At 43.1% G+C, this 22,589-nt stretch overlaps 1 protein-coding gene across 1 annotated transcript in view; it reads right to left on the bottom strand.

Moving 5' to 3' along the window:
• Positions 1–463: 463 nt before the first annotated feature.
• SMARCAL1 (SNF2 related chromatin remodeling annealing helicase 1) overlaps positions 464–22,589 on the bottom strand; it is a 62,942-nt gene continuing 40,816 nt past the window's right edge. Inside the window, exons 9-17 of the mRNA XM_083153682.1 lie at positions 17,066–17,131; positions 15,918–16,058; positions 15,610–15,828; positions 15,290–15,360; positions 10,944–11,046; positions 8,619–8,801; positions 2,503–2,603; positions 2,234–2,330; positions 464–748 (exon numbers count right to left, since the gene is read on the bottom strand). Coding sequence (XP_083009808.1) covers positions 581–748; positions 2,234–2,330; positions 2,503–2,603; positions 8,619–8,801; positions 10,944–11,046; positions 15,290–15,360; positions 15,610–15,828; positions 15,918–16,058; positions 17,066–17,131 — 1,149 coding nt within the window. The 3' untranslated portion in view covers positions 464–580. The remainder of the gene's footprint in view (positions 749–2,233; positions 2,331–2,502; positions 2,604–8,618; positions 8,802–10,943; positions 11,047–15,289; positions 15,361–15,609; positions 15,829–15,917; positions 16,059–17,065; positions 17,132–22,589) is intronic.

Raw genomic sequence — 22,589 nt, 5'->3', positions numbered from 1 at the left:
GGTTTAACCGATCAGGTCTAAATTGCCCCCCATGTTCCAGATGCAGATTCAGGTGACCCCACACTTGTTTAGAGAAAAGTTGTTTCATATAGTACGTATCAAATTGGTTGAAATCTCTCTTCAAAAGGAAAGCAGCACTCAGTGATTGCTTCAAAGTGGGAGAGCTGTATTGACATTCCCCTAATGTTTGTTAGAGACGGATACTTTTTTTGAACCCATTGTTCCTCACTGATATCTATACTTTTTTTACAAATAATTGATCATATGATAACTGTTGTACCTCACAAATATATTTGTTATATATATATATATATATATATTTGTATATATGTTTCTTCAGGAATGTATCAGTTCTTACTGTATATTTAGTGATCTGCTTCACAGCGGCATCAAGGTCATGTACACACAGGGAATAGAGAATGTGTTCTTCGCACATTCCCAGCTACGGTGAAAAAGAGAAAAATCATACTGCTTATCTTTAATTATGGCATATAACTTACAAGATACAAAATGGTCTATACAATAAAGCTTTTTTTCCCCCCAGTCAAACAATAAAAAGGCTCTCATTTTGCAGACATATTCAGAAGTAATCTTCGATCTTCCTCTTTTTGCACGGGCTCTCTGCTGGGATTTCAAGGTCAACTTCCTCACAGGCCTCCAGTAACAAAGCTTCATCCATATCATCCCCAGCATTTTCCTGGGAGAACGACCTCTGGAAAAGATCGTAAATGGTTTTCTGTTTTGGGTCCTTTGAAAAGAAACATGGAGATGAAGGATAAATATTAGTAAACATTAGATCTGTATTTAATGGAGGGATGCTAAAAGTCTGTTCTACACTTCAAGAATTGCATTATCATTTCAACAGTATTTATCAAGCCATTGTTAATGTCTTCTGATAATGCATTATGTTCTATGTGGGGCTGGGAGGGCCTTGTTTGCCATATAGACAGACCATAAGCTATGTTGATCATAGATCTGCGGCCAAACTGGCTTTTCTGAGCTCTAGAGAAATTATTCTATGTCCTGACTTTCAGAAGTTGCTATGCGCCCCCTACAGTTTATTTCTACGAAAAACATCAGACCATTGTTCAAAACATCAGGCAATTTTAATACTTTGTAGGAAATATAAAACTCTGCAAGCATATGAGACTTTCTACAGAAAATGGAAATATCTGTATCCACAGTCCCCCTAGTGTTGTAGCTGGATATTCCTAGGGTCTCCCTGCAGATAAGGATGAGGTTTCCCGTGAGATTTTTTCTTAAAGTGTGTCACATAGTTGCAAGAGTAAAAATACAGTAGCATTGGGGCATATGTATTAAATCTGGTAAGGTGGTGATAAAGTAGAATGTGATAATGCAGCAGCCAATCAACTCCTAGCTGTCATTTTTCAAACACAAGCTGGTGTGTTATCACCTTTCACTTGATCACTGCTTTATCACCACTTTATCATTTTTCCAGGCTTAATACATCTGCCCCATTGTATGTACATTACAGTCCTTAATACTTTTTTTCAGGCCCCTCCTAGGGAATACAACTGTGCTAAGAACACCACTGTAAGTGTCACAATGGTGCGGAGAGCACACACCATGCTTTCCTGTGAAGTGGCAGCAGTCTAATACTGGAAGCTGCAAAATCAAATGGTGTTGGGTCACCTGTGCAGCTTATGTCCAATTCAGCAGAGGTAATATGTTTGTAAATTCCCTGTAATGTGTCATACTATCCATAAAAATGTACTGACGACAGCCAGCACTTCATGTTTTTGCCACTGTACGTTCTTCATATATCAGACAAGAATGAAAACACACATTTTGAGGTCACCACATTCATTCGTACAACAAATTACACAAGTGTGACATGGTGTGAACACAACCAACATCATTGCAGGAAAAAGTGTCAACTGTTAATTTATTATCCTTGTGTGCGATATGCAAAACACACACACACACACACACACACACACACACACACACACACTCACTCTCTCTTCATTACATTGTTTAGATAACTTTGTGATGGAATAGGAAAATGCAACATTAATGTTTTGTCTCTATGCTCAGGGTGTTTCTGAGTCTCGTTGGACATATGGCCTCTCCCCCCATGTTTCTGAGTCTCAGTGTTTCACCATCTTTATGAAGCTGTATTTGTCTGCAGTATGAAATTGCAGAATGGCATTTTAGTACCTAGACACCTCAGGGAGGATTTCACTGTTCTGTTTTATAGGTCACATCTTACCTTATATAAAAAGTTGGTCGATTCTGTTGTTTCTGAGAAATTAGCCTCAGACAGTCCAGCTTGGCCAAGTACTTTCATCTTTTCCTGAATCATTGGCCTGTTGGAAAGTGAGTAAACACAGCATAATGTCTATGTTAATAATCTATTAATTAATAAAGAAAATTATTCAAATTACAACCTGCCACAAATGCAGTTCCTATATCAATCATTACTGCAAGTAAAACAATCTAACACAAGACTGAGCCGAGTCATTTCCATCATTTCCTTACCACAAGTAGTCATCCGCAGTCCCTTTAGCTACAAGGTAATGAATATTCACAGAACTCGTCTGACCTATTCTGTGGACCCGATCTTCTGCTTGAATCAGAACCTAGGAAGAGTTTGTATGTGAAGAACTTTGATTTAAGACACCACCGGTACATATACAAGGGCTTCCATGGTCACAACATTTAGGAAACACAACCTGAAATCACCAAGAGGTGCATTGTTTTATACAGTAGTTTAATTAAAATATCTCCAATAAAGATCCTGTATTTATCTGTGCTCATTAATTCCACTTCATAAGACCGTAAACTTTATTCAATAGATTGTATCGAGAATTTGAAAGGAAATAGGGCACAATATAGAGATTAGGGTAATAACTAGGGATGTGCAGATCCGGATTTCAAATTGGGATCTTATTGGCTATCCGGCTGTCACATGTTTTGGAGCCAAAACACGTGACAGCTGAGATCCAGTTTTGAGATACGTGTAAATCCGGATCTGCACATCCATAGTAATAACTAAATGCTATTCAATTAATTTGTTTCCTAATGTTAAGATTAATCTTTATTTCTAATTATGTAGAGTGACGCTTAAAGCGGCAATATTTAGAAAGGCAAAACCAAACTGTTTCTATGGGATAGGTTCTAAATCCCGGCGGTCGGAATCCCGGCATTCAAAATCCTGACGTCGAAATCCCGACCAGGGGGGTCGTGGATCGCCCCTCCTTGCGGGCTCGCTGCGCTCGCCACGCAGCGGGATGTTGCCTCGCTACGCTCAGCACACTAATTTATTCTCCCTCTATAGGTGTCGTCTAGTGTCTTTTTTGCTGAAAATGCACGAGGACACTGGGACACCCGATGAGACTTTTATAATTTGATATATGACACTTCATATCATATATATTGTTGTGCACCGGAGTCCCTGAATATGTACACAAAGTGCTACAATTCTGCAGCCGCAGCTTTTTCCAATAAGTTTTGTTGTGTTCTATATACAGACTCGGTCACACACACATACGGTATACAAGTGACATTTCAAATTAATCAGCAATCTCCCCATGCATCCTAGTCACATTGCAATGCGAGTAAGAAGCATGTTCATCGAGAAAACGAAAGAAGCCCAACATTAGCAAAGTTATACGGGACCCGGATGAATCTCTACGCCAGCGGGTGGAAGTTACTAGAACATACGATCAACTGCTGGCTGCCTTCCCATACCAGGATGGTGGGTTTCCCTCTTCCTCCCCTTTAGGAGACACATGAAGAAAATGGACGTAACCACAGGAGGATTCAACTGGCACAACTTGCAAAATGGTTCATGTTACTGTATGCTGGGTCTATAAATGTAATTTAACCCCTGGAGTGGTGGGTTTTGCTGGGGCAGGGCAAACCTACCAGGGCAGGTTTGTCCTGCCCCAGCAAAACCCACCACAGAGCATAGGCTTCCTACCACCCACTTGTCCGGGCAACCTTCTCACCTTCGCTCCGGCATTTGTATGCCGGAGCTCCTCTGCCGCTGCCCCAGCTGTCAGTCACAGCGGTGACCACAGACACAGGCTCGGGGATGTTTAAGGCGGCTCAGGAGGACTCGGGCGCCTGATTTCCTGAGCGTACCCAAGTTCCGACTGGCCGCCCCGAACATCTCCAAGCCTGCCACCTGCTCCCTGAAAAATAATGGCGGTGTGGGCAGCGGCAGGGGAGCTCCGGCATATAATCGCCGACGCAGAGAGGTGAGGGGCAGCGACGGGAGGGGACGGGAGAGTCAGTGGGGGGTGCCTGGACAGGTGATGCGCCAGTGGCGCACAGCTGCAGGCACCACTGGCGCACACCTTGATATTAGTGGCATGCCCGAAATTTTGTGGGACAGCCCGCTGCGGCAGCGCAGCTGAGCCCAGAAAATTTCTGGGCATACCACTCAAGTGGTAAAAATATAGTAATCTACAACCATATTATTACCACATGAAATGACATGGTGGTAGATTCTTTATACATAAAATGCAGCACTGCTGGCTGCACAAATCAGGACCCTGTCTGATTTGCAGTCTCTCTGAAGCATGGGGTGGGATAGGAGGGGTACAGGTAGACGCATCTTGCCTTGTCATAAATTGGTGGAAGTGATTAGCGGATTTTCTCCATCTAACCTTGCTTAACACAATAAAAATAGCAATAAGACATTGCAGCACACTGCATTAAATCCTTGTTTCTGTTTGACTATTTGCCTGCCCACGTCAGGCTAGACTTTCCCTGACATTGGGCCTGATTCAGTTCCTGATGCTATTGGTGGCTATAGTATAATCTGAAACACCACCATATTTGCATCTGATGTGTCCAGTCAGAAACTGTCCTGATGCCAGCAGTAAATCCTTCCCATGCAGGCGACAAGATGTGTACTTTCTGCAGCACTCAGTTCAGAGAAAATAAGGAGACTTTGCAGCAAGCTGTAGTTTTAGCAATGGTTCAATGTATTGACATCATCATCAGGCATAAAGAATAAACAAGATGTTCTTTACCAAGGTAAAGGAAGGGTAAAATTGGGCCTTGGTATGAGGTTGTGTGACACCTTTCACAACCATATAGGTTTCAGTCTGATTTCTCACATGACTACACAAAGGAAATAGGAGACTACTTCTGTACAGCTGGCTGTCCCAGAGCCTCCAGGAATGTGGAACTGTCAAGCTTTGTTAGTGTACCAACAAAACATGTATTGGTGGGATTGTTTGACACAAGTGTGTGAGATCAGTAATTATGAAAGGGGTATATAAACCCACACTTTGAGACCAATGCTATCATCTGAAAGCAGTCAGCGAAATATGTCAGTGGGCACAGGAGCCTACACCCAAGCACCATCTCCTCGGAGTCCTCCATTTCATCCCAAAAAACCAATGGGCACGAGTACAGCACTTTATTACACCACAGAGTGGACATCTACAATGGCTAATGGCTGGAGGTCCCAAAAGAAATTCCCCTAGCTGCAGCTCCATTCAGCACTGGAACCGCACACCTGTGAGGACAACTGGACCCAAGCCTACTTGTTATTCTACCTTCCCTCAGTAATGACATATATATATCACTCAATCATTTTAATTTAACTCCAGTTTATTTTACATATATTTATTGAAATTTTTTATAAAATTGTCTATTTTGATTTCACAAACAATCCCACTATTCACCATTTTATTTTAGCGCTGCTTTAATTTGTTGTGTTTAGTTTGTATAAAAAGAATAAACAAAAGTGCTCACCTTATATCCCCACTCGCGTGTGCAGACTGATCCCTGGCGTCTCGAACAAGAAGAATGACGCCCACAGGTGACGTCACCTCTATGTCTGTTGCCATAGAAACCGTCCAAATAAAAATAATGTATATTACATAAGGCTGAACGGTAAATACATTCATAATCATATACAATCATCACACATATCATTTAAACATATTCTCACAAACAAAATAAATCAAAGTGAGTCAGGGTATTACAGTGTGGTGTTCTCAAGAACAGTCCGCTGCCCAAAGCATAATGCACAATAATGATACAGGACAACAATAATAAAGAGGGACTACCTCCTCTAGTAACCATGATATCCTGAAAAAACATGCAAACCCAAACGGTCATTGAGTCCCCTCGGTATAAGTGTTTGCAATCAATAAATCCAGTGGGACTCACATTGCAATAGTTTTAAAGATCTGTTGCTACCAAGAAGATAGTTTGGCACATGATCTGTAATGACACAAATTCCCCATGTTATGTCCTGCCTTGCAAAAATGCAGAACGACCGGCTGGTCACTCTGGCCCATCGTTACAAGCCGCCATTCTTTTACCAAGAGTTTGGTTGGTCTTGATGACATCATTTAAACCACAAGGGGAATTTCTGAGAAATACTATAAACCGAGTTGTGCAGGTTACCCTATGTCTAATGAAGAACTGTTTGCCACTGGAAGGATGGCAAAAACTTTTGCCAACTGTTAAGCTTTGACATGTAAGGCAGTTGAGGCACCAATAACACCCATTCTTACAACCAAGAAAATGCTGTTGCGGCACCTCAGTAGCTTTCTCTGACATTTAGTCTGCGAGTATATCAAGGCATGATATCCACATTTGAAAGGTTTACTCCTAAATAGTTTTAACAATTGGCCAGTGTTTTTTTACAAGCCTCCCTAATAGCTCCCACTGGCCACATTGCAGTTGTTAACTTAAGGCATCTTTGTAACAGGACCCTTTTCCTTACCTGTCACCTTTAAGAGATTATCTCTAGGGATTGCGAGTGCTCTCTCTTTGGCCATCAATAGATCCTAAGAAATTATTGATAATCCTATCAATCCATTATCCCGCAATAATAAGATCACTGCAAATGCTGCAGGCTCAAATAAATTGGGAAAATAACAGCCCATACAACGATTTTGGGTAGACGCTATATGCATGAAGTATGGTATTCGTATTGGTCTCCCTCTTAAATAAAGTGGTATTGACCCTGCCATCCTAAATTCTCACCTGAAGTATAAAAAAGTACCTTTTCCTGATTTTAAAGGGCTAGATGATAAATTGTGCTGCGTAATAAAGGTCTCAAAATGTCCCTCGGTACTGGACCAAATTAAAAATAAGTCATCTATATACCCAAGATAGAAAGCTATCTAGTCGTAATTGTAGATTTAAGCAACATTTCTCAACTTCCCAATCAAACCCATTAAAACGGGTAGTGGGCACGTATAATCCAAGACTAATCATCTTGGTTTCCAAATCCGTCAGTATATGAGAAGACAGGTTAAATATTATCGTTTACACTGGGAGGATAGCCTGTCTGGTCTTCATCGACCTCTGGCCACCTCATCTTGTAAAAAACAATGTTAAAACTGATAAGGATTTAAACCTTTCATATGTGGATATTATTCCTGGTTATACTTGCGGACGAAATGTCCCTGATTGGATAATGAGAACAGACATTACAGGTATTTCTACTGGAGGTGCCAGAACACAATTTTCTTGGTCATAAAAATGGTTGTTATCGGTGCCACAACTGTCTTACATGTGGAAGCTTAACAGTTGGCAACTGTTTTTGCAATTTTTTCAGTGGCAATTGTTTTTTTCGATGGGCCAGAGTGACCAGCCGGTCGACTGGCATTTTTGCAAGGCAAAGCATAACACGGGGAATCTGTGTCATTATAGATCATGTGCCACACAATCTTCGTGGTGGCAACAGATCTTTAAAACTTTAGCAATTTGAGTCCCACTGGATTTATCGACTGCAAACACTTACACTACTTTTTTTTGTGATATCATGGTTACTAGAGGGGGTATGTCCCCCTTTATTATGGTTGTGATGTATCATTATTGTGCATTTTGCTTTGGGCAGCGGACTAGTCTTGAGGACACCACACTGTAATACCCTGACTTACTTTTATTCATTTATTTTGTTTGTTACAATATGTGTGATGATTGCATAGGTTTATGTACTATTGTGTGTATTGTATTTATTGTTTAGTCTTATGTCATTTTGCTTGTTTTTATTTAGACTTCTATATGGCAACGGGCACAGAGGTGACATCATCTGTGGGCATCATTCTTCCTGTTCCAGACGCCGGGGATCAGTCTGCACACGTGGGTTGCCATGTAAGGTGAGCACTTTTGTTTTTTATACATGGTAATGTCAAAACATTGCTAAAACTGCAGCCAAAACCATAAAACAGTTAGCATTTTGTTTAAGTGAAATTTTTTATTTCCAGTCTACACAAACATTTTGGTTTGGATTTTTAGAAATTGTGAAATTCTCATGGTCTCTGAAAAGCAACTTTGCTATTGTTTCATTATGAAGCTCAATGCTCAAAATTGATTACCCAAGCACTGAGTCAACTCAAGAATGTCAAGTGGAGGTACAAGGGGTTAGATGATAGATTCTGACTTTTCAGATCTCATCTACAACTGCATGTTATGCATTACCCACAACAATTCAGCCAAACTATATGGAATGCTGTCTCTCTTCCATAATGAGATCTGCAACCCAATCATGAACATATCAGGTGGCTTCTATGATCCATGTGCATCTGGCGTTCGCTGTTTTATTGTGCAATGTCCAAATGTTTTTCTACCTCCCACTTTGATCTACTTTATTTTTCAGTAACCACAACACTTACCCCAGGGTTCCAAAACAACTCGGCAAACACCACTAAGTCAGCAGAAGACAGAGTCAAACCCATGTTAGCAGCTGTGATGGACAACACAGCGACAGAAACCTTGTCTGAGAACTGGAATTTCTGGCAGAGAGACTGGCGGTCGGCTGAGGAAGTACTGCCATCAATACGAATAAACCCCACGTTCTACAGAAGCAGAGACAAATTAAATGTTCAAATATTACGAATGTCCAGAATCTTAGCCCCCAAAAACATAACGTATGAGTAAGCATTATGTCTTGCTCTATCTAGGTTAGTTACGGTACCTATAAGTGATTTTTAGCTAACCCACCTTTAATAACATTATTTTCATTGCTTTAATCTTATTTTTTAATCTCCCCAAGTAAATTTTAAGCGGGTTGCAGAATAATGGGTAAAATGTCAGGGCTGTAACCCCAGAATAAGAAGTTAGCAGATAATGAAGATGTCCTTTTTTGGAGCAGCATTTCTGCAGCAGTTCTAGAAGTGTCCAATGAGGATTGTAGGACAGACAGATATTAGTGAGAAGGGTCTAAACTATGCAGAATACAGGTGGGGTACTCTCATAGATCTATAAATGTTGGGGGGCTTGATGTCACCAAGGAGTTCAGGGGTTTGATGTATTGTAGATAGATTGGGTTGGGAGATTAGGAGGAGCTGTGGAAGACACAGTAACCGTTACATATCAACACCAATAACAAAATTAGGTACTTGTGTAATATCACGGCGCCCGGCTACGATATGTTTTCAGCGTAGGCTAAGCTACGTTGTCAGCGTAGCCCAATGGCTGCCTAGCGTAGTCAGCGCAGTCACTCCGTGGGGGGTTGTGGGGGGGGGCATCACTTTTCTAGTGATGGGCTTCTGGAGCTGGTGTGTGATTTTCTCTCTGTGGACCAGATTAATTATACCTAGTGTGTTTAAGTACTGAGAAAGGATACTGCTTTACAGTATCTAAACTGCGAAATTCACTTATTGTCCATCGGTTTGGGATTAATCTGGCAAATGCCTCCATTTTTAAACCCCCACTATCCACGCCAGCCCGAAGCGTGGCGAGCGCACACGTTACACATCCTCCCGACCTGTTCATACCCTCACTATCCACATTGGCGTGGAGTTGATGTTATATAGTGTGGCGAGCGCAGCGAGCCACCGAGCCCGAAGCATGGCGAGCCCCGCAAAGGACACGGAACACATGTAAAGTAATCCGCATGCGCTCGCTACGCTTCGGGCTCACCACACTTTCTAAAATCAACTCCACGCCTATGTGGATAGTGGGGGTATGAAAAGGTCGGGAGGAAACGTAACGCGTCCTCTCGCCACGCTTTGGGCTGGCGTGGATAGTGGGGGTGTTTCAGGAACACATTCACACCTGTCATGTCAGCCAAGTTTAAATGGTCAATGGTGCCCACACAATGTAATAAGCGCTAACTGCGTGAGGCTAACTGCGTAACGCTGACTGACTACACTAACTGTGTAACACTGACTGACTACGCTAACTACGTAAGCACCGGCTGGCCGCGAAGGGGCGAGAACACTACATTACGCTGCCTAGAACCACCATCCGTTGTGAGGGCAGAGATCCAGATGGGGCCTTGAGTAGTAAGTAATTCCAGGTAAGGGGTGATATTGACTCCTTGCTTTTGTAATAAGGTTATCCCATGAGCGATTAGCTTTGGTATTGCCACTGTTAGGGTGCCCACAAAGCAGGACTCACGTACCGTGTACGTGCTTGCCCACGGCTCTGCTAGCACTGGGGAGGTGCTGAGGAATCTGTCCATGGAGGTCAGGGACCTGGCTGCAGCGTGGCGGTGATGTAGTAGTGTTCCCGTTATGCTGTTTTAGCAGCGCCCCGCTAAAACAGCCACACGGGGAAGCCCATCGTCGCCGTAGAAAATCGCTTAGAAAATGCCTCCAAATCGGTATGTGTGTAGGCCCTATTAGAGTGCTACCAATTCCTAGATGCAACAAAAGTATGTTTTAGAAGAAAGTCGAGGTTTACAATGTCTTGGCAGACATTAAAATGCTTAATGTACTTTGTTTTCTGAGGACAAAGGGAAAATAAATGTTTGTGTCAGCATTTTGTGTGATTATTGAAGTGGAGAGGGTTATATGAGGTTTGTGGATAACACAAGTGTATTAGTCACAGCAGTTAAACATTATAATGAAAGAAATATTCAACTTGCTGACAGGAGAGAGCAACTCAGATGTAACAGAATGGTTGAGCTTCACCCAAGTGCTAAGTAATGGGATCACTGTCCAATCTGGCCATAGAGGCAGCATTTAGCCAACATTATTTCTAGATGGCTGTACCTTTTCTCCTAGTTCTCCACAGACACTGTCCAGGACCAGCTTGTGATGGGCAAACACCAGGAATTTCTCTCGCCCACTCTCCAGCAGATCCATGATGTACTCTCTGCAAAAATTTGCTATTAAGACTAGCTTTCCATCTGTACATACCGTAGCATTGTAACCACATATTAACAATCAGAAAACATTGCGATTAACCCCTTTAGTGGTGTTTTTTTTTTTTAGGTAGCGCTCCCCACAGGGCAAGTTTTATATTGGTAGCGCTCACTAAAAAAAGCCACCACTGTATCTCCCGGGGCCTGAGCACTACATCAGCCGCTACCCGGCCCCCGGCTGTGTGCGGCGTGACTTTAGCAAGGTCACGCCGCACACAGCAGGGGAGAAGGAGGTGGGGCCGGGCAGCCAGAGCTGGGCAGTGACTGACACAGAGCTCAGCAGTGCTGCTCGGCACTAAGGAGCGCAACAGTGGCAATCCCGAGAATTTTCCAGGTTTGCACTGGAGCATAGCCTGGAAAATTATTGGGATTACCACTGAAGGGGTTAATGTGCTGCTTAGTTTTGTGTGAGGTATACAGTATATTTCTTTATTTCTAAAGCTTTCACTTAACATTTTTCAAGACCGATACGGGGTCCTTTTGGAATACATATCTTTTGGGGGTAGTTGCCTAGGAAAACGAAACCAACACCCAAGAATTATTTTCCTAGGTGTTAGTACAGCTTTTAAACATATCAGAAGCAATTAATGTTCCCTTGTTTGAACTTGGTACAGAATGGTAAGTATGGACATGCTGCAGCTGCTGAACATTAATTGCGGCTGATATAGGAAAATACATCTCATATTACAAAACGGCACTAAACTTCACCATTTCCTTTTGCACATACACATACACATGAAGTCTTAATCCAGCGCTTGATGCATATACCTGTAGCTAACCTGCCACATCTGTATGTTCTTTGCGTCTGTAATGACTGTTACGCTATAGCTGCCATTGGTAAGCCTAACTACATAGTAAAGTACAGCACAGAGTATAGTACAGAGCTGTGATTAGCTATACTGGTTTGCTAAGAACACAAATGCATCCTAAAGTTTATATAAGGGGGAAGCCTTTAAACATCTAAATCCACAAAGGCAGATGATGCAGCTAAATTCAACTAAAGCAGGCATTCCCAACCACGGTCCTCAAGGCACACCAACAGTGCAGGTTTTTGTGATATCCAGGCTTCAGCACAGATGGTTTAATCAGAATCACTCAGGTACTAATTAAGTCACCTGTGCTGTAGCCTGGATATCCCTAAAACCTGCACTGTTGGTGTGCCTTGAGGACCGTGGTTGGGAATGCCTGATCTAAAGCAACAAGAGTTTTTTAATGTGATCTAATAATGTTTAGGGCAGGGCTCGACAAACCCCGGGAGTCAGGTCGCCACGGCGCCCAGATTCTGCTTCCCGACGACCAGATTTTTTACGGTGGAGGAAGCAGAATCTGGTCAGAGTGGTGGCACCCCAGAGCAGGTCCGCCGTGGCTATTTCAAAATAGGAGCCGGCATCGCAAAGCAGCACTTCAGCCCCTGCAGCCCGGCCACCCCTCCCTCACAGCCCCAGCAGCCCAGTCCCCCTCGCATCCCGCCACGGCTGCATGGCCATCACTCGCTCACACGGCCACAGCATTCCGGCCAACCTGTCCGCACGGCCGCAACAGCCCAGCGAACCCCTCCGCACTTGGACACAGCAGCCTGGCCTGCACATGGCCGCAGCAGCCCGGCCAACCCCCACACACGGCCGTGGCAGCCCGGCCACCTCTCGGGTGCACACAGCAGCAGAAGCCCAACCATCCCCCGCAGATGGACCCAGCAACCGGCCACTCCCCGGCCCGCACACAGGCAGCAGCAGCCCGGCCACCCCCGCACATGGCCCTGGCTGCGAGGCCACAATGTACCCGGCAGCTGCCACACTAACCCCCAGTCGCTGTCACCACTAACCCCCAGCCGCTGTCACCACTAACCCCCAGTCGCTGTCACCACTAACCCCCAGCCGCTGTCGAAGCAGGGAGACTTCCTTCCCCTGGTGACCAGCAGCTGCTCAGCCAGAGCCCCTGGGGCTGGAGTAAGGGACCAGACCACTCCAAAATCACACCTCTGGCCTTAACTACAGCCTGCTGCCGGCTCCTTCCTACAGCAGTGCACCCTGGAAGTGTAGGAACTACAGAGACTAGGTGAGTGATAGTGCCGTACACAACAGCAGCTAGCTGTGACATCTGGGCCATGCACATGGGGGGTCCTGCTTACTCTCTGATGCCATAAACAGGTGATATGGGCCAGGTCACCCGGCAGGTACACAGGTGTACTCACTGACACACTTCCCAGGTACACAGATGTACTCACTGACACACTTGCAAGGAAGGTCGCCGGGCAGACTCACAGGTGAACTCATTACTCATTGACACTTCGCAGGTCACTCGGCAGGTACACAGGTGGACGCAGTTCCCACAGGTGTACTCACTGACACTTCCCACATCACCGGGCAGACACAGGTGTACTTATTACTCACTGACACACGTCCCAGGGTATTCAGCAGACACACAGGTGTACCCATTACTCACTGACATACTTCCCACATCACCGGGCAGACACACGGGTGTACTCATTACTTATTGATACACTTCCCAGGTCACCAGGATATGAAGCATTACATGTATCTTTTAGGGTTTAGCAGTTGTGCACCTTCTAATGCTAGCTACGCACCTGACTGATTTCACAAACAGCAATAGCAGAAACTAAAGGATGATCCGTAATACATATGATTTTGAGTGTACACACTATATACCCATCCCGAAAGAGGCAGCTCATTATGGCCTGTGGTTTAATATGTAATGGGTGCGTGACATGTGTAATAAGCATTACATTGTACATTTTTGGCGCATACTGTCCCTATTTTTAGTTTGTCTGGCTCCTACACTTTCATCCTGGCTCCTAGATTTTAAAGATATTTGTCGAGCCCTGGTTTAGGGGCTTCATCTGTAATAACAGGGTAAGGATGCAACCATTCTTCCACTTACAAGAAAGCAAATGGAAAAAAACAAAAACCTGGTGCTATAGTAATTGTACTTTCCAACTTCAGCTAGCCTTCTCTGAATAGACATGGTTGTTCTCAGCTGCAATACAATATATAGAACAATACAGTAGGGGATTTGCATAGGATTAAATCCGACAGCTCTGGCTCACTTAATCCTATTAAAGGGCTAGATGAGGATGGCTCTATCTGTATGCTCCAGGAATATGAAAACGGACCAGAATCTTCAGAAGCAGAGAAGTCAACTTATTTCAGAACCCGCTCCTCAGTCCCAATCTTTTCTTACTTTCTATTGAACTATGTAACAACTGGTGGCTGTATGATGGCCAATTAACTGTAATTGTTATGCACAGTATAATTTAAAGCAATGCTTATTAATGATTGGATGAATTATCATATGAAACGTAGACAGAACGCCACTTGTGACTATGGCTGTGGTTCTCAAACTTTATGAATCATACAGATGGAGCACCTATCATATAGCCGGGTCATGGCGATTCTATCGCCAATCACCAGGACCCGCCATCAGACAGGATGGGGGCGCGCGTGCATGATACGCTAACGCACCCCGTTCCGTCGGAGCCCGCCGACGTCTCCCCGCACCCAACCTAACCCTGCCCCTCTCAGTGAAGCAGAGACAGGAAGGGATTCCGCTCCCCAATTACGAAAGACAGGGACGCGCATCAGATGGAGCACCTCTCCACCAGCTCTTACCAGTGGAGGGGATCTGGCGAGGACTGAAGCTATATGAGAGGCAGTCCATCTGTAGCTCCTTGGGGGAATTACAATTTGTTTCACGGCACCCCTGGGCCAATAGTTTCTTATGAAGAAATTTAGAAAACAACAATACATTAAGTAAAGTGTGTGTGTGTGTGTAATCCTTATGTTCAATTATGTGGTAAGGGACAAGATTTGTTTACGTTTGGTCACATATTTTTTGATAGTAAGCTACAAGCACTTGTTTGCCTATCACAGAGACCATAAATAATTGTAATTGGTCCTGTACCACCAACCCAAGGGACCCCTGCATGTAACCTAAGGCACCCAGTTTGAAAACTACCGGCCTAGAGGGTAAATTTACTAGCGCTTCTACGATTGCCCATAGCAATCAATCAGAATCTATTTATAATTTTCTAGGATACAATAGAGCAATTATACACCGGACCTGATTGGTTGCTATGGGCAACATCACCTCTTTTTATTAGTAGCTTAGTAAATATACCCCTAGGAGTGGGTGAATTGACAGAATGGGTTATTCAGGGCAATTGAAAGTCAAACTTACGTGACACACGGGATCTTGGCTTCTGCTGTTCTGTTGTAGAAAAGAAGAAGAGCTTCTTTCTCTTGAACTTTCTGTGATAAGAAGACATGTTATAATGTGCAGAAAGGATGCAGTCACTTATATTACAGTGAAAATATTATTATTAATATTAAATGACTATGGTTAAAGACTAAAACACATCAACGGCTTTTAAAATGAGTAAATATTTGAAATTCTTACACTACAAAAGAGAGATAGTTGAAATGGCCCAATTCATATAATGTAACTGTGATTCCAATAGTGACTGTACCTTACAACAAATCCCTGCCCAATAAACTCACGTTCTTGAAGCCTTGTGCCATTTCCTTTGCAGCCGCAGCAAGTGCAGCCTTGGTCTTTAAGCTGATGCCTTCAGCGGAGATCACAACCATTTTGCGCTGTTTGGCCGGCAGCTGGGACAGAACATCGGATTTCAGTCTTCTAATCATTATGGACTCCTCAAGCAGCAGTTTGAGCTCACTCAGGTTAGAGGATCCAGAGTAATCCCACCCCCAAGGCATCTGAAAAGGAGAGACCATTTACATTCCCATGATATACTGCATTCCCAATCACTAATGTAGGCAATATCTAAGGGGTACACAGTGCTTACTGGTTTGGCATCACAGTAGCGGATTGCAAAGTCGTGAAAGCGAGGGAAGGTTGTGGGTCTGACAGCCGCAATCTGTGTATACAGCTCTGAAGGCCTTGACATGGCTGGCGTGCCCGACAGTAAGATGACTCTCTTTGCGTTCTGCAACGGAGAAAAACTACAATAGTCACTCACATTCTTTCCCAAGTACTTCCGTAATACAAACACTAAAGATACAACTGCACCACAAGGCTTGTGTGTTATATGTAGGTGCTCTGATCATGCAGTGTAGCAGCACCGCAGCAGAGATGCCTTGCTGTTGCTGGTGGCTTACTAGGTTTACAAATATTTGTACTGGGATCTCTGCATTACTATTATCATGTAGAATGTAGGTCTATTTTGCTGGTCTGGATTAACCCTTCACTTACTGTACATGCACCTTTAATGGACCCAAAAAATTATCTGAGAAACTAACATTCTGTGTATCACTGTTCTGAGGGATAAGAACATGACAATCCTTGTAGTGCCATATTGGAGAAACATGTGGTGCCTAAATTAACCCCCCCCCCCCCCCCCCCTTGGGCATACAAGCTCCCATTTGGAGTGTACATTGGTTTCTCGCACCTCAGGAGGTTGAAGCATCTGGGTTAAAGCACATGAGTTTCACTGAGGCATCAGACCGCTTGGGTCACAGTGAGTCATCAGAGTGCCTGGGTTTAACTTTACAGAATAGGAGGACCACACATGGACCTCATAAGGGCCACACATATAACCTTGAAGGGTCGTTGCTGACACAGTTTATCGGGACTCACACTGTGCATACACACTGTGTGTGTTGGCCAGCGTTTATGCAGAGCAATGAAGTGAAAATCGCTCAGTGCATACAGATTGAGCGATTTTCACCTGGCCCAGGGTTTTTGAGACACTGTGGAAAGTGGTTCACTCAGCTGGTAAAGCAGCTGATGGACAGTGGCCAGCGATGATGTGGGAGCGCGCATCAGCACTCACCGCTTATCGCCGGATAATACACAATAATGCCTTTAATGTACATATAGTAAGCACTACTAATTAGAATTCTCTGTAGAAGGAAATATACTAATGTCAGAGTGTTTAGAAGAATACAGAAGTTATTTAGGACTCATTATAATATTGCGGTTAGATCGTTATACCTTGAGAAGAGGCATTGCATATTTACATCGAGCAGTCTTCACATTCTTCAGAAAATGGGATTCATCCTTAAATGACAAGGGAACAAATCACCTTTAGGAGACGATCTACGGATCCAAATACTTTACAGTATATCAGAGTTTCCCAAACTCTGCCATTACAGTCCAGGTCTTAAGTATATCCATGATTGAGCCTAGATGACTGAATTAGTACCTCAGTCCATTTGATTTAACCATCTGTATTCAAGCATGGGCATCCTTAACCACTTGAGTGGTATGCCCATAAAATTTATGGGCATACCACAAATATCATGGTGTGCGCCAGTGGTGCCTGTAGCTGTGCACCACTGGCACATCACCTGTCCAGGCACCCCACACCGACTCTCCCGTCCCCTCCCGTCACTGCCCCTCACCTCTCTGCTCCGGCGATCATTTGCCAGAGCTCCCCTGCTGCTGCCCCCGCCGACATGATTTGCAGGGAGCAGGCAGCAGGCTCGGGGATGTTCGGGGCGGCGCGGGAGCACTCAGGAAATCAGGTGCACAAGTCCTCCCGAGCCGCCACGACCATCCCCAAGCCTGCCCCCTGCAGTCACTGCAGTGATTGACAGCTTGGGTAGTGGTAGAGGTGGAGGGGGTCCTCGGACAAGTGGGTGGGAGGAAGGCTATGCTCTGTGGTGGGTTTTGCTGGGGCAGGACAAACCTGCCCCAGCAAAACCTACCACTCAAAGGGTTAAACCTGGAATGTAATGGCTGAGTTTCAGAAACTATATAGTAAAGTAACATTCATTACATGTATCTGTTTTATGAAAGAATTGTTGCACAATAACATTAACCATCATTTCCAATTTGTTTCAGGAAGAGAAATTGGGCCTGATTCTGGTTGGCTCGGAAGCTGCGAAGATTGCAGCTTACAGAGCACTAGAGAGGCTGCTCCGACAAATACAATCTGTTACTGTTACTATTATACAGCTTCATCTATTAGTGTTACTTACTATTATACAGCCTCCTCTATTAGTGTTACTTACTATTATACAGCCTCCTCTATTAGTGTTACTTACTATTATACAGCCTCCTCTATTAGTGTTACTTACTATTATACAGCCTCCTCTATTAGTGTTACTATTATACAGCCTCCTCTATTAGTGTAACTTACTATTATACAGCCTCCTCTATTAGTGTTACTTACTGTTATACAGCCTCCTCTATTAGTGTTACTTACTGTTATACAGCCTCCTCTATTAGTGTTACTTACTGTTATACAGCCTCCTCTATTAGTGTTACTTACTATTATACAGCCTCCTCTATTAGTGTTACTTACTATTATACAGCCTCCTCTATTAGTGTTACTTACTATTATACAGCCTCCTCTATTAGTGTTACTTACTGTTATACAGCCTCCTCTATTAGTGTTACTGTTACTATTATACAGCCTCCTCTATTAGTGTTACTTACTATTATACAGCCTCCTCTATTAGTGTTACTTACTGTTATACAGCCTCCTCTATTAGTGTTACTTACTGTTATACAGCCTCCTCTATTATTGTTACTTACTGTTATACAGCCTCCTCTATTAGTGTTACTTACTATTATACAGCCTCCTCTATTAGTGTTACTTACTGTTATACAGCCTCCTCTATTAGTGTTACTGTTACTATTATACAGCCTCCTCTATTAGTGTTACTTACTATTATACAGCCTCCTCTATTAGTGTTACTTACTGTTATACAGCCTCCTCTATTAGTGTTAAGGTGCCCATAGACGGTACGTTTAACGGATCCGTTCGGCACTTAATTAGCACACATCGCATTGCATGCCTTGTGCATGCAGTGTGCATGCAATGCCATCCGATGCGATGTGTAGCTAGTACAAAAAGTATGTGCAGCACATACTTTTTGTACCGTACGATGAGATGCGCGGGAGCGCGCATCTCATAGTACAGAACGGACGGTCCGGGAACGGACCGTCTATGGGCACCTTTACTTACTGTTATACAGCCTCCTCTATTAGTGTTACTTACTATTATACAGCCTCCTCTATTAGTCTTACTGTTATACAGCCTCCTCTATTAGTGTTACTTACTGTTATACAGCCTCCTCTATTAGTGTTACTGTTACTATTATACAGCCTCCTCTATTAGTGTTACTTACTGTTATACAGCCTCCTCTATTAGTGTTACTTACTGTTATACAGCCTCCTCTATTAGTCTTACTTACTATTATACAGCCTCCTCTATTAGTGTTACTTACTGTTATACAGCCTCCTCTATTAGTCTTACTTACTGTTATACAGCCTCCTCTATTAGTGTTACTTACTGTTATACAGCCTCCTCTATTAGTCTTACTTACTGTTATACAGCCTCCTCTATTAGTCTTACTTACTATTATACAGCCTCCTCTATTAGTGTTACTTACTATTATACAGCCTCCTCTATTAGTGTTACTTACTGCAGGACTTGACAAATTTATTAAAAATCTAGGAGCCAGGATGAAAATGTAGGAGCCAGAAAAAAATAGTGACAGTGTGCGCCAAAAAGTGACACCATTATGCCTATTACACATGTCACACATACCCACATACCACAATGCCCATTACACATTATGCCACACACTGAAAAACCTTTTGCGTACTATACCACACACAATAATGCCCATTACATATACCCCACACACCTTAATGCCCATTACACGGTAAACCAAACACCGTAGTGCCCATTACATATATTACCACATGCCATAATGCCCATGGCATATTATGTCACAGTGCTGCTCACCTACATGATCATTGCTATGGGTTTGTGGCTTGATGCCAGGCAGGGGCATATTGAGAAAAAAATGACGGGGGAGCCTCTGTTCTCTGGTGCCTCCCTCTGCATAAGCAGCAGGTCCCCATGGTGGGTTATAATGTTCAATACAACAGCCAGCATTGTGGCAGCAGCGTCTCTGTAAGCAGCGGGTCCCTGTGGCTTGCTATCCTATCAACACTTGCAGCAGCCTTGGGTGCCCGTTTCAGACATGTAAAAAGATGGTGCCGCAGTGGGTTAAATTCAATATAACAGCCAGCACGGCGGCAGCCTGGCAGAGCGGTGCAGAACCCTCCCGGCTGCTGCTGCATCAGAGCAGGTCCGCGGCGCGCCTATTACACGAGCTAATCGGGAGCCGTGCTTGGGCTTTGAAATAGGTGCGCTGCTGACCTGCTCTGATACAGCGGCAGCCGGGAGAGTTCTGCACCGCTCTGCCGGGCTGGCGCCGTGCTGGCTGTTATATTGAATTTAACCCACTGCGGCACCATCTTTTTACATGTCTGAAACGGGCACCCAAGGCTGCTGCAAGTGTTGATAGGATAACCAGCCACGGGGACCCACTGCTTACAGAGACGCTGCTGCCAGCTCCCTGCCTTTCCCTGTCCATCTCCCGGTAGCCGGGAGAGTTGTGAACTGCGCTGTCCGCTGCTATTAAGCCACCACTCTTCCCGGGGGTTCTGCTTCCTGGCAAATCTGGTCGCCAGTCAGCAGAATCTGGTCGCCATGGCGACCTGGCCCCCGGGTTTTGTCGAGCCCTGACTTACTGTTATACAGCCTCCTCTATTAGTGTTACTTACTATTATACAGCCTCCTCTATTAGTCTTACTTACTGTTATACAGCCTCCTCTATTAGTCTTACTGTTATACAGCCTCCTCTATTAGTGTTACTTACTATTATACAGCCTCCTCTATAATGTTACTGTTACTATTATACAGCCTCCTCTATTAGTGTTATTTACTATTATACAGCCTCCTCTATTAGTGTTACTGTTACTATTATACAGCCTCCTCTATTAGTCTTACTTACTATTATACAGCCTCCTCTATTAGTGTTACTTACTGTTATACAGCCTCCTCTATTAGTGTTACTTACTATTATACAGCCTCCTCTATTAGTGTTACTTACTATTATACAGCCTCCTCTATTAGTGTTACTTACTATTATACAGCCTCCTCTATTAGTGTTACTTACTGTTATACAGCCTCCTCTATTAGTCTTACTTACTATTATACAGCCTCCTCTATTAGTGTTACTTACTATTATACAGCCTCCTCTGTTAGTGTTACTTACTATTATACAGCCTCCTCTATTAGTGTTACTTACTATTATACAGCCTCCTCTATTAGTGTTACTTACTGTTATACAGCCTCCTCTATTAGTGTTACTATTACTATTAGACAGCCTCCTCTATTAGTGTTACTTACTATTATACAGCCTCCTCTATTAGTGTTACTTACTATTATACAGCCTCCTCTATTAGTGTTACTTACTATTATACAGCCTCCTCTATTAGTGTTACTTACTATTATACAGCCTCCTCTATTAGTGTTACTTACTGTTATACAGCCTGCTCTATTAGTCTTACTTACTATTATACAGCCTCCTCTATTAGTGTTACTAAAGGTGCGTACACACGGGGGTGATTTTGTGCAAAATCGCGGGAAATATGGTCGCTGAGTGACCATATTGCCCGCAATGGGAGTGTGCACCGGTGATATATCGCCGGGTGCGCGCTCCAGTTTTTGCCCCTGTGGTGATCGCTGGGTGCAGGAACATGCTCCTGCGACCAGCTGATTTCCACTGCCGGGCTCCCCCCGGCAGTTTCTTTTTCATCAGCGACCATCTCTGGTCGCTGATGAACAGGAGAAACTGAGCAATATATTGCTCAGCCATATATGCTCAGCCATATATGGCTGAGCAATATATCTCCCCCGTGTGTATGGGGCTTTACTGTTATACAGCTTCCTCTATTAGTGTTACTTACTATTATACAGCCTCCTCTATTAGTGTTACTTACTATTATACAGCCACTTCTATTAGTCTTACTTACTATTATACAGCCTCCTCTATTAGTGTTTTTTTTTTTAATTCAATACTTTTTATTATTTCTTTTCATACATACAAAGAAACAAAACAACATTAATACATACATTTAAAATACCATTGTACCAGTTGATTATACAAGTTATGGAGCAGCAGAATAAAATATATTTTTTTTTTTTTATACATACTTGCATTCAATACATCAGTACATACTTACATACATATATATCTTTCTACATATAGTTATAGGTCATCTTATATTCCCTATTTGCAGTGTGCTATTCATTATTATATATGTTAGATTTTACAATATTTGTTTCTTACACAGTCCTTTCATTAGGCCATGGTATACCTTTATATTTAGCAATTTATTTCTCTCCCGGATCAATATATACTTATATACTCTAGTGCATTTTGTTTGCTTATTATTCACGTGTCTTATTTTTTATTATATATATTTATATGCTCTGGAGAATTTTTTTTTTTTATTTTAATATTAAAGTGTCAGTGCATTAATAGAAAATTTATGTGTATACATGTTCGTTTATATACATATATATATTTTTTTTTTTATTTTTTTTTTATTTTTTTTTTTCCTTTATTTATATTAGAGTGTTTTATTAGAGTGTCAGTGTATTAGTAAAGAATTTATGTGTATACATATTTGTGGTTTTTTTTTTTAA

The sequence above is a fragment of the Crinia signifera genome, chromosome 7 (genome assembly GCF_055691185.1).
Source record: "Crinia signifera chromosome 7, ASM5569118v1, whole genome shotgun sequence".
Lineage (NCBI taxonomy): Eukaryota > Metazoa > Chordata > Amphibia > Anura > Myobatrachidae > Crinia > Crinia signifera.
Note: the sequence above shows the minus strand (reverse complement) of the source record. Positions and strands in the feature narration are given on the sequence as shown.